A 13,139-nucleotide genomic window follows, 5' to 3' on the forward strand; every position below is an offset into this window, starting at 1 on the left:
TGGGTCAATGGGACGTTGATGTAGACAAGTTTGATTGAGGTATTGTATATTATCACATGTATGCTCTCCTAGTCCTATTCTATTGAGAATCGAGACAAACTTTTCATCCTTTTATTGCATTATTGTGATTATGGAGTAGGACTTGACATTGTTTGCCCAAAAATTGTAAGGCACCAATTCAATTATTAAAGGTTTGTTGTTGAAAATGGTTGAGTCAAGCACTAGTAGTACTTGATAGAAATTGATAGTGTTGTTATCTATTATTATAATTTACTAACATATTTACTATTTTTTTGTAGGCTCTTTCCTATATTACTAACATATTTATGATATGAAGAAATATATTTATATTTTTTATAAGAAATAAAATTTAAATGAAAAAATTAAATCTCAAAATTATTCTACTTCCTATTTCGAAGTGGTAAATACTATAATCCATTTATTCCTAAGGAACTAATTTTTTACCTTTATTTTGAAGTTTGTGGAAGCTCTTGTAAGGTTTAGGCTTTAGGATTGGTTATAAGAACAAAAAGAAAATAATTAATACACAACACACATGTTTTTGTTGGATGGTTGCGGTTCATATTTGAATTTTGTTTCCTAGCTAATAGACATGATCTTTCTTTAGTGTCATTCATTTCTAATTCTCTAAGGACTTGTTTGGTTGCTGGAATACAACTAGAATAGGAATTGAAAATTAGAATTTATTTTGCTATGTAAGTCCATCCCCCCCAAAAACCTTGTCATTGGAATAGGTTATTTCAATTTCTGTTTTGATTTTTTCTTATTTGATAATGTTTCAAGTTGCTTCATTTTGACTTCGTGCTCAAACTCTGAGGTCAGGATCGTCACCCATTTTGACTTCTTGCAATATTTGCAATGCACCATATGATTGGGTCTATATTGACCAATTGAGAAGGGCCACCCTTAAACATCACACCTAAGGGAAGAATTAAGCTTGGGTCAAAAAAAGTTAACTTTGACTATTTAACACTTTTGATCTAAGATTTAAGCTAGTGTGTGATGTTTAAATCGCTCTATTGAGAAGAGGGAGAACTTTTATCTTGAATGGCCATATTGGCGCTAATATGGATTGATAGTGCAAGCTTGGATCAAAACCACGGCAGGGATGACCCGATTTGGAGTGAGATGGTCGTTGTTTTAACAAAAAGGCCTGTGATAACAATGACAGTGATTGAGAGAAGCGCCCGATCATTGGGCCCATTTCTGACTAGATGAGCCTTCGTTTTCAATATAAATGTTATGAGCCCTCCTTCACTATTGTGGAAATTATTTTTAAATCCAAGAGTTTTAAAGAGTTAAGAACAGAGATAATACTCTTTATCTCATTCTAGCACCAGGCATCACCGTATCATTGCAAAAAGCAATTAATATTTTTATCGATGCTTTTGAAATCTCCAACATTGACATAATTGGCAAGGTTTCATTTTAATTTGCAGTGGTTGTTAGTCAAGAAAGAGCATTGTAATGAGTGAGAGAAGTGTGTTGAATTCAAATGATTGATTTCTTTTGCCGACTCATGTATTTTACTGGTACTTTGGCAATGAAAGTTTATTCCTTTGTTGTGAATGAAGAATTCAGGATATCCTACTTAAGTATTCAGTATCAAAGGAAATGTTAAGTTCAAGTTTTCATTGTGTTCTATTTTTCACACAATTTATTTGGATCAACTTTCGAGGATGAGTGCTTTACTTGCATTTATAATACAGTGCAAAGTGGCGTTGTATAAATCCAGGTCCAAGCATGGCGGTTCATATGACGGTTGAATCGGGTGCTAGTTCTTGACTGGACTAGCATGGATAACGTTGGCGTCCAAGTCTTCTGTCACATGCATAATTTCAAAAGAGCGTAGGTGATCATTTTGAGGCCTGTGGTATCGTGCACGCAGCATACAGCTTCACCTTTATGCTTCCATTAAATTCAAAGGTTTACCCGGATCCGAAGCTTTCTAAAATTGAAAACCTTTATACATCTCTATGTGCAAGTGCACTAATTTTCACATTTGTTTAATGACATTGTGTATAACATTTTCATGATTATATTTATTTGTTTAAAAAAGTTTAAATAAATTAAATTTCTATTTCTATTCTAAATTCAGTTTTATACAACTAAACATAGATTAACATATTCGTAATCAAATTTCAGGTGAATCAAACAAGACTGGAATTGCAATTTCCAATTCTCATTCTCAATCCCCATTTCTAATTCTAGTTCCTATGTGACCCTAAAATGCATTGTACACAACTACATAAATCCAAAAATAGTTTGGTGATGTGCCATTGGACAATTTAGTTATTTGGAAGTCTAACAATCATGACCTTTTAAAAAAAAAAATAGTTGTATTGTAAAATCCTTTGACATTCATTTTAAATGGTGCTTAATGAAAAGCCTTACTTTGAAATTAAATATTAATACCTTTTTGACCTAATCAATAATCCCAAAACTTAAAGACAAGGCATCACATCATTTCCATTTTTATATAAACAGTAGTCGTGAGAAGACAAACTACACATTCAATGTACAAATCTTGATTGCTTCAAGAAATAATTTCCACAAAGAACATCATCACTTGAAACATTGAATCAGTTGTGTTGAAATCAAAACAAAGTTTGCAAGTCCGTTGGTCGCAAAGCATCTTTCTCGAAAGACGAGTGATGAGGTTACGATATTGCTGTCAGGATTTAACTGTATAGTTTTTGAGTCAAACTTATTAACTCATGTTTCATGAGTAGTGATTTGCACGAATCCATCTCTCATGACAATAAATGGAACATTTAGGGGGCTTTCTAATAATGGTTCATAAGGCACAACACTTGGTGAAGGTTTTGTGAATGAGGTTGCAAGTAGAGTGGGTATAACAATGGAGAAAACTCTATATTTAAGCGCGCTTGAGTTGGAGTAGTACTCGGATGGGCAATCTCCTCAGAAGTCTCATTGCTTCACCTATGTGAGCATCACCTAGACCTAGCCACCCTTAAACATCACACACTAAAGGAAGAAATTAAGTTTGAAAAAATAAGTCAACTTTGACTATATAACACTTTTGGCCTAGGAATTAAGCCTTAGCATGTCCTCATATGACTAACTCCAATTTCTTCTTAATTTAAGCCGTCCGACTAAATCCAATGATGTTAACCTCATGTACCCATAGGACTAACTCCAATTTCTTCTTACTTTTAAGTAGCTATAGTTTTCCCATACATATTTTAAATGACAAGAAAAGGATAGAACAATTTTTTCTCCTATTTTAATGGAGCAACGGATGCTTATAAAATGAAATAAGCATTGGAAAAAAGAGGTATGGAAATAAGCATCCACTGCTAATTGAAAAAAAGCAAGATGTGCTTGCACAATTTGTTTTCTCTCCATTTATTTGTCTCCATTTTTTTCATTAAATCACTTTTTATTAATAATTTTATTTTAAAATAATTTTTAAATTATCTTATTAGAAAATAAGCAGCCAAAATCCATAAATATAAGCCACTTGGATAAGCCTAGCAGCTGTAAGCCAAAATAATCTGCCCAAAATAAACTTAGCAGTTGTATGGGAACTTACCTATTGCCATGAGAGATATGCTTGCATCATGAGTGAATAAGTTTGACACACTTAAATGGTAACAGCAATATCAAAAATTGACTTGCTGTGGAAAAAAATCTCCTCACGATGTTTTTGGGCCGCCGTGTTTCCTTCACCGCGTACCACAAGCACAACACTCCTGATAAACAGAACGGGCATCATCGATTTCTATGAAACAAAATGTTCTCTCTAGTTGTACTTACCATTTATTGGAATATTCCTCTTGTACATAAGCATCTGAGAATTGGCGAGGGCGATGGCGGCAGACGCACATTAAGTATAAAGAATGACGCGAGGCATACTGAGTAGGTAAATGTCACTTCAACAGTGTTTAACATTGAATGGTACAAAACAGGACAAACAATCTTCAAAAACATAATAAATGTTTTATATAGATGCTGTTTGTTCAGCGGAGGACTGATGTTCTGCAGTTACGGAAACACTGTGGGCAGATGATCAGTACACACGGTTCATTATATATCTTCTGGTTAGGGATTTAGAAGCGGAACAGACGCATATTTATAACAAATAATATCATGTTTAATACACGCAAAGTGTTTGATCCCTCTGATGGCACTGAAAAGCAATTTTCAGTTCCTGTTGTTCAGGAATTGGCATCTCAGAACCTTCATAGCCTTCCTCAAAGATATATCAGATCAGAGAATGAGCGCCCAAATGTCTTTACTCCTCATCAATTGGAAATACCCATAATTGATATGGGCATTTTTTTGAGAGACTCGGATCTCTGCAGGCAAGAGGAATTGGAAAAACTTGGTATTGCATGCCAGCAATGGGGATTTTTTCAAGTGAGTACATCCAAATTGATTATAAATTTAATTACAGGCAAACAATTTGTTAGAAAGTAGTATTTAATATAATACGGCATTTCTCAAAATGTTGTGTAAGGCATGTTTTTATACAAATAATATAACTTTTACCATAAAATTGGATTTGTTTTAACTCTTTATATATACGGATGTATTTTAATTTATAGCTTACACTATCATTGTTATGATTGCAGTAACCCTTACTGTGTTGTTATCTTGAGGGTGATTGTTTCAGCATCCTCCTGTTTCTTACTAATATAATAGGACGTTTCAGTGTTATCTTTTGAGGTTTTTTCTTTATTTATGACTATGGTTATCAAATAAGATCATTTTCTGCAAATATACCGTAATTTCTGCAAATAAGCAAGTTTTAGGCAATATCATAATCTTTACAGAAGTTATTACCTCATGAAGCTTTCACTCCTTGTATAGAATTAATGTTCTAACACAAGCCTTTGTAGGATATGTGAGTTGCTTTCAAGACCCTTAGTAGGATATATTAGTTATCTATGTGATGTGGCATACTAGTAACTAAAAGGCTATTTGTATAAATTACAACGGCATTTAACCCTTTTGATTGAATTAGGTTACAAATTATCTGTATCCGCTTAACTTACTTACTTTGCTACGGTAAGATGATATGTATGTCTATGCCGTATGGCAGGTTGTGAATCATGGAATTCCCGTGTCTCTGATGGAAAGAATGAAGGGCGTTGTCAGAGAATTCTTTCAGCTAAACTTGGAAGAAAAGCTCAAGTACAAAGTGCAAGAGACTGAAGGCTATGGTCAGCTCTTTGTAGCCTCAAATGATCAAACACTGGACTGGGCAGACGTATTGTTCTTAACAACTCTACCTCCCCAGGATAGGAAAATGAATTTGTGGCCAACAAAGCCAACAGAATTCAGGTACCTCAATATTTGTTTATTTAGGGAATCACAAATGCTTTAAAATCTTGACATCCTGTTCAATTTATCTATGATGAAGAGTAATTTATTTTTCAGCCTCATGAAATCTATTTTTACAACTTATAGATCTATGGTGCTTCGCAGTTTAGAGGGAAAACTTCAAAACTTAGATAACCTTACTATCTAGGTGAAAATAATAATTTAAGAGAGGCTATATTTTTACAATCTATAATAGTATCTGTAAATGGTTTTTATTGTAACTGTGTACTACTTTATTAAGTATCAAAACTACCATAATAATAACCTGAAGCATTCATAGATAACTCTCTAGAAAGGGTTTCTGATAAATTTTTTGAGAGATTTGCAGTTGATCGGTATGTTAAAATTTGTAACATGAAATTTAGTGACCGCCCCACAATTTCAGAAATCTGCATTTATGATTATCTCTAGAAAGGCTGCCATATGGCCTTTAAAAACTCCCTAAAAGTTTTCAGATATTAAAAGCCTTAGTTCAATAGATGATGCAAACTTCTACGCCTTTAGTCAGCAGCCCATAAACTTGTCTCTTTTTTTCATATGTAAAAGTGTTTCTTTATGATGTTATATAAAACTGTATTCTGAAACAGTAGAGCCTTCATTCTGGGATTGTTGTCAACAAACTGTGTAAAACATTCAGGTGTGCCTTCCTTTACTTGAAAATATAACCCTGCACCACTGACACGGAATGCAGACAGAGGACAAAACAAATAGATGGAAAAAAGACATCTTTTTAATTCAAATGATCTGTCGCATATTAAGCAGAGGCATTTAGAAATAGACTCCACAAATCTCGCCATGGATCAGGGATTTATTACCTGAAACATGACACAAACTTGGATTTTATTGACTGAAATAGGACTGAACACAGTAACATTAATTTAGCACTGGACTGAGGGTCAGCAATGGCAGCTAATTACTTCACATTCACAGCCAACATTTAGTAGTTTCTGGTTTATCACAATTCCAGTCTCTTAACACAATTCTTGTTTGAGCTTCAAAAGAACATTGGTCAACATGTCAGCCTACATGCTTTTGGGGCCTGTAAACTTTCAGCTCCTCTTCTCAATTTTTATTTCTCTCAAATAAGCAGCAAAGTGGTGCTGGGTTGTATATATGTTTTGTTGTCGCATGGAACTTAGCATCCCTTGTTAGAGCTTTAATTATCAAAGTAATTGATAGTGGTTGTTTCTACTCTAATCTAAAATCTTCTAACAACTTTCTCAGCAAATCTTTGTGCTTCATTGCTGTCCTATATCCAGCCTATATGCTGGACAAGGAACTATTGGTTACCTCTTGTTTCAGCTATTTTTCATTTTCTACTATAAACATCATCTTGACAATCAGCGTCACAATACAGAAAGAGTATTGTAATGACAAGTTCTGTTTATGAAAAGAAGCAATGCAAGAGGGAGTACAATTTATATCAAGAAATTGAATGTTCAAATTTAAGATCTTTACACGTGAAAAAATAGAAATACATGTAAAACACTCGATCAATATACCGCAGGGAAAAACCTTCTAAGAGAAAACCACCGCCTATATTATTTGGTAAGAAACTAAGTTACAATAGTTCATGCAATTAAGAGAATTTTAGACCTCAATTTTCTTCATGCAGTCCATCGTCATAGGGTTGATTCAAAAATTTGCGCTGGTTCTAGTGTCAATTCTGGTGGCCAGAGAACCAAAAAATTGAAAATAGTAGTAGAAGAAATATGTAACAAGCCGTTCTATAAGAAATACCTAATGGGTCTACATGATGTTATTTTCAATATTGATAGACAATGACCTACCACATGGATTATACTTTGGTGATGAGATCAGGGGATAGATTTCTAGACCTGGGTGGCAGAGTTCGTAGAGGCACCAATGGTTGCCTGACTAGATCTTTTGTTCTAATTGGGTGGGAATGGAAATTTCAAGATTTGAGAATCAATATAACGAAAACAAGTTCATGCTTTCTGGAATAGGTTGTTGGAAATTTGAATGTCCTAGGCAAGCCTGTGAGTAACAACATTAGTGAGGATGAGGATTGGGTTATTAATTATAATTATGATGAGAATCTCAACGGACTCAGGAGTAAAGATTCTTCAATGGAGATGGAGGAAGAAGAAGAAGTCTATACAGAACAGGACAAAGCAGAAGCAAAAATAGAGGGGGTAGAGCATGGTAGCAAAATGGTAGAGCATGGTAGCTGGAGAGATATAAAAATCACACCATTCAATTTAGCTTCCTACGATTGAGAATATTTTAAATAGGTTCTCGTTCACATATATGTTCTTTCTGCACTTTAAAACCTTTATTGATTCCTATCACTTTGTAGCGTCCTTGTATTTAGGTGGATTTTTATGTCAACAAGTGTATCTTTTGGAAATTTTGTCTTTCAACAAATTTGAGTTTGCAAGATTCAATGCATGCTCCTCATTCTCTTTCTTGATCATCCTTCCGCCTTTCCCTATTCGCGCTTTCACATGCTTCTAAGACACAAAAACTATCTCAGCATCAAGGAAAAAATTACCAAACCTGCAAACTTGTCAAGACATCTTTCCCACTCCCATGCCCTTCTTTCCTTTCTTATTTCCTCTTTCTCTTGGGCCCTTCAAAGTTTTCGTGAGATGGAGAACCAATGAACCAAGTCAGCAAACTTGTCTCTTGTCAACATTATACTACTCCTTCACTTTGTGCCACACCTTCTGCAGGTGTGAACTTGTGAAACCGCTTAAGCTTATATATTCTTCCTTTGTTGGTTAGGTCCATGAACTTTGTCAATTTCTTGAATTTTTGACTTGAACACAAAAATAAGACAATGTTGTAGTTTGATAATTTGGATAAGTAGCATAAGGAAAAACATACATAATTTAGTGATGCCTGAACATGAGATGAAAATCTCATCAAATTGGGAATAATTGATGGGTTGAAATAGGGCAAGGAAAATAAAAGTGAGAGCACTCAAGCAATAATGAATACTTGAAATTGGAGTTCCCATAGAAAGATGGTTGGTTAGGATTTGAAAACCTGATCTACAGTAAAGATCATTTGCAAAGTTGAATGGTCATAATTTAGTTTGGTGATCTACTGTTTCTAGATTTGATTGTGTGAGAGTTTTTGTATTAATGTTTTAGATTGTATTTTGTGACCCATAACCGAGATGAAGTGGTGCATAAGAAAGAGGATAAAATGAGTCATCTTAATGACGGATTTCAGAGTGTGATCCGGAGTACTAATGCAAAAACTCTCACACAAACAAATTCAGAAAAGCAGATTGTCAACATAACAGAAAAAATGTTAAAATGTTTTTAATGTTTTATATGTATAGAAAAGGGATTGGTTAGATAGTAGGGGTAACTTCTGGCTGGACTCCAGCCCTCTGTATCACGAGGTCAGCCCCCCTCTTTTGGCTGCTATATAAATACATCAAAAACATAACAAATAGTAAAAATCTAATGTCATTAAATGATCATAAATAATTTAATACAACCATATAATAAGCAAAGGTTGTTGAATCCTTACCAATCTCTGAAGCCATAGTGGAAATTCTACAGTTTCTCACTTGCATGCACCATCAGCTCCTTCTTCATCTTCACTAGATTGTATGCCTCATCCTTCATCACTACCTTTATTAATCTGTTGGTATAGTGGCTGCACAAAATCCTTATTTAAGGTAGCTATAGGAAGCTCATTGTCTGCCACTTTATTTGTTACACCCTTTCTGTCATTAGATATGAGATCTTTGCTGGTTGTTATTGACCATTTAGCAGGATCATACACCTTATAGCCATTAACTGCAAATGGATATCCAAGAAAGACGTACTTATGACTATTCACGTCCATCTTTCTTTTCTCATCAGACATAGGCATACATGTTGGAAACAAAAAGGTGTGTTTCTATTGGTCTGATCCGCAATTAAGCTACTTCAAGGGTTTTTCAATCACTGACTTGGTTGTAACTCTATTTCCAAGGTCTGGGGCTGTAGCAACCGCATCAGCCCAAATAATATTTGATAGTATAAGACGGTTCAACATATTACTTTCTTATTCACTAGCACTTGGCTTTTGCATTCAGCAACTCCATTTTGTTATGGGCTGTACATAGATATTATTTGATAGTATAAGACGGTTCAACATATTACTTTCTTATTCACTAGCACTTGGCTTTTGCATTCAGAACTCCATTTTGTTATGGGCTGTATATAGATATCCATTGTCTTTAGGTATCCACAACCAAATTTAAATTGTTCAAGTGTTTTAGGGTTGTACTCTCTGCCATTGCCACCCACTTGGGCCTCTTTATGCAATTTTTCATTTTTTTCTTCCTGAGATTCTTCAAGTGCTCAAAATTGTCAAAGACTTCTAAGTTTATCGAGCGAGAAACACATAATAATACCTTCAGAAATCCTTGATGAAGATGATGAAATACCTTGTTCCTGCAATTGCCATGGTTCGCACTGGTTGCCATACAAGCTACTGAACTCCTTTGCTAAAATGCCTCTTTCCTTTGAGATATTTGTCCTTTGATGCTTCCCAAAATGCACGCTTCACATCAATATGGCTTCATGTTTGATCTCTAGTACAGATCCAAACCTAACATTATCCATGGATTATAAATTCTACATGCTAATATGATTGAATTTTTTATGCCTCAAATCTGCCTTTCAAATTTTCCGCAACATGCAATGGTAGCATGCTCTTCTACAGGTGATGAGTATAGTCTGTATAGATGGCCATTTCATGCTCCCTTAGCCACGATGTGCCTATTGTTATTCTTTAGCATGCATATACTTTAGTCAAGGACCTATTTGATTCCTTCATTCAGAATTTCATCAACATATAACAATTTTTTGTTTAAATTGGAACATGCAAAGCATTCGTGGATTTGTTTGCATACACCATCTCAGAGCTCTACCTAAATCACTGCTTCACCATAGATCTTAGGACTTAAGTCATCTTTCAAGTAACCTTATTAAGAAATTTTGCATCTGATATAAATCTCCTCAAGGTGTCAGATTGTTACGCCCTTGAATTAATACACAAGGTTCTGAATACTTGTTCTTGTGGTCAACACTCTTACAAATATCTTATATCTAATTAGCTTCTCTATTTTCTGCATTTGTGTGTTTTGATCACTTACTGTGGTGGTCAACAGTCTTACAAATATCTTAGATCTAATTAGCTTCTCTATTTTCTGCATTTGTCTGTGGATTTGTGAGGTCTGTTTCTGCAAGATCTACCGTTTTCCCCCTGTAGTCCTTAAGATAGTAACCTGCCTTCTTGCAATAATGACATTTTAATTTTTTCTTATTTCAACTTTTGTCAACGATGGCAGCTAGTTTCTCTTTCTTTTGATGGATTTTCTATCTTATGTATGAGGCAATGATGAATTTTTATTTCAGTCCTATGCAGTAATAACCCAGTTATTGTTTGGAATTTGACACTAGGATGTGTGCCTAAAAAGACCACCAACCCCATAGGAGTCATAACACCACCCTCTTCCGAGATTGAAGAACCAATTGCAACCAACTGATTCAACAGAAATTTGAAGTTGTTCATGTGCGATGACACTGATTCTTTTTATTTTCCTTCTTTTCATGCTGGATCTTGATCAGCCATTATATTTGAAAGAATTTCCTCTGCAGTTACAATCTTCATGTCATGTAGTTTGTCTTAAACACTTGACATAATGATTTCCAAGTGAATCACAAGGCTTCTTTGAGGTTTTCATTCTGCTTACATCAGCAATGTGCTTCCATTAGGTTGAGCAAGATTGTGGCCATTGTTTTCCTTCTCCCTGTCCACACATGGTTGCTGCCTCTCTATCAGTTGGTTTCAATTCAGTCCATAGGTTTTCTCCCAAATGCTGCATGTTAATGTCATCTTCCATATGTGGAATTTTCGTCCATTGAAATTCTCCACATCTTGATTTCTTCAATTTGATTAGCCAGCCATTTCAAAAGTAGTATGAATCTACCTACATGAGTAAACCTTTGTTTAAGAGTTGCAAGCTTTTCTCATCCATAAACTAGTCCTCATGCTCTCTTCACTGGGAATATTAACCGAGATAAGGCTGCAAACCTTGGCTTCATTGACTGAAACAGGACTGAATAAATTACTACTAATTTGGCATCTTCTGACTGACTCTCTATCTAATCTGTGTTTGCAGATCATTATTTTGATACTTTCTACTGGTTATTTGAATAGTAAGGAATATGGTGGCTAAGAACACTCCCATTAGATTGAAATTCATAAGGACAAGTTCAGTAGGTTATGTTTGGGTTTCTTAGGTTTTTAAGCCAATGCGGCACTACATTAGTCTCGTGTTCAACTTTTCCCTCTTTCAATAGAAGGATTAAAAGCTTAATTTTGAGCAATTAGGTTGGTCATTTTATTGATGTCATCATTGGATTGATCTTAGGTGAAGTCTCTTGATGGCAATAGATATGTGAAGAATATTTACTCATTAGATTCTCTTTTTTGTACCCATTTCAAAAATTATTCCATGGTGTGGTAGCATGTTCCATTTTTATTGTTTTCATCTTCAATCTGATAACACTACCCATTTGCTGCAGAGAAACCGTGGATCAATATGCTGTTGAAATTCAAAAACTTAACAAGAAAGTTATTTCCCTTCTTTCAGAGAATGTTGGGCTAAAACCAGACTGTTTCATTAACATCTTTGGGAAAATGCCACAGTCAACGCGAATGAATTACTACCCACCCTGTCCGAGACCAGATCTGGCTTTAGGCTTAAGCCCTCATTCAGATGCAACTGGTTTGACAGTGTTGCTTCAGGATGATGAAACGGTAGGGCTACAGGTCTGTAAGGATGGCAAATGGATTCCTGTTCAACCCATCCCTGGTGCCTTGGTTATAAATATTGGAGACATACTTGAGGTAATGATGACGAGTTTTAAGTTTAGGCCAAAACAATATATAGAGCCTATTAAAGTATATTAAATTGTTTCTAAGATTATTTCTATAGGTGTTTTAACTTTTTTATCTAAGCTGTGAACATTTGTCTCAATTTAAGATTTCAAATATTAAACAAACTCTGTTCTTTGTTCTTTACGATTTATTACCTAGTTTTTATTTAGTACTCGAGGATTAATGTTTGATGCGACCAGTTTGAAATCAACTGTAAGTTTGCTTTGTGTGTTTTGTTTAGGTAATAAGCAATGGACTATATAAGAGCATTGAGCATAGAGCGGTCACAAACATGGTCAGAGATCGAATATCCATTGCCATGTTCTGTGGTCCAAGTATGGAAACAGAGCTGGGTCCTGCTCCTGAGCTCATAGATGAATTGCATCCCTGTCAATACAGAAGATTTATTCGTGAAGAATATATGCAGCATTACTTTTCTAGCAGACTTGATGGGAAGGGGAGTCTTGAATTTGCCAAAATCAAGTCATAACTTTGAGAGTATTTAACTAGATTGAGAGTATTTTACTGACTGGTTGGTTTATACAATTACACTGCTGTGCTCATTAACTGCTTTAGGGCCTACATTTTATTTGATTCTCTTTTTAATGAATTTAGTTTAAAATATTTTTAGATTTCAACTGTAACTGCATTTCCAAAATAAAATTTAGGCGGTCAAAAATTATATATTAATTGTACAGGGTATTTAAAAAAAATCTGGCAATCGAGTAAACTGTAGTCAATTTCTATCTTACATTAAATAAAATCAATTTCTTCTGAGTTCTAAGTTTCAACATTGGTAGAAATGAGAGTCATAACAATAGGAAGTGACACTTGATGTACACAAGTGCACAGAA

The 13,139-nt window shown here is 34.7% G+C and overlaps 1 protein-coding gene across 1 annotated transcript; it reads left to right on the plus strand.

The window, feature by feature from the left end:
* Positions 1 to 3,973: 3,973 nt before the first annotated feature.
* LOC149558232 (protein LATERAL BRANCHING OXIDOREDUCTASE 1-like) lies at positions 3,974 to 12,909 on the plus strand. The gene is made up of 4 exons (XM_089832546.1): positions 3,974 to 4,404; positions 5,090 to 5,331; positions 11,931 to 12,255; positions 12,527 to 12,909. Exons 1-4 carry the CDS (start codon positions 4,135 to 4,137, stop codon positions 12,773 to 12,775), a joined length of 1,086 nt encoding a protein of 361 aa, XP_089688672.1. The 5' UTR covers positions 3,974 to 4,134; the 3' UTR covers positions 12,776 to 12,909.
* The last annotated feature ends 230 nt before the right edge of the window (positions 12,910 to 13,139 follow it).

The sequence above is a fragment of the Cupressus sempervirens genome, chromosome 5 (genome assembly GCF_028749045.1).
Source record: "Cupressus sempervirens isolate cs-2001-9-10 chromosome 5, ASM2874904v1, whole genome shotgun sequence".
Lineage (NCBI taxonomy): Eukaryota > Viridiplantae > Streptophyta > Pinopsida > Cupressales > Cupressaceae > Cupressus > Cupressus sempervirens.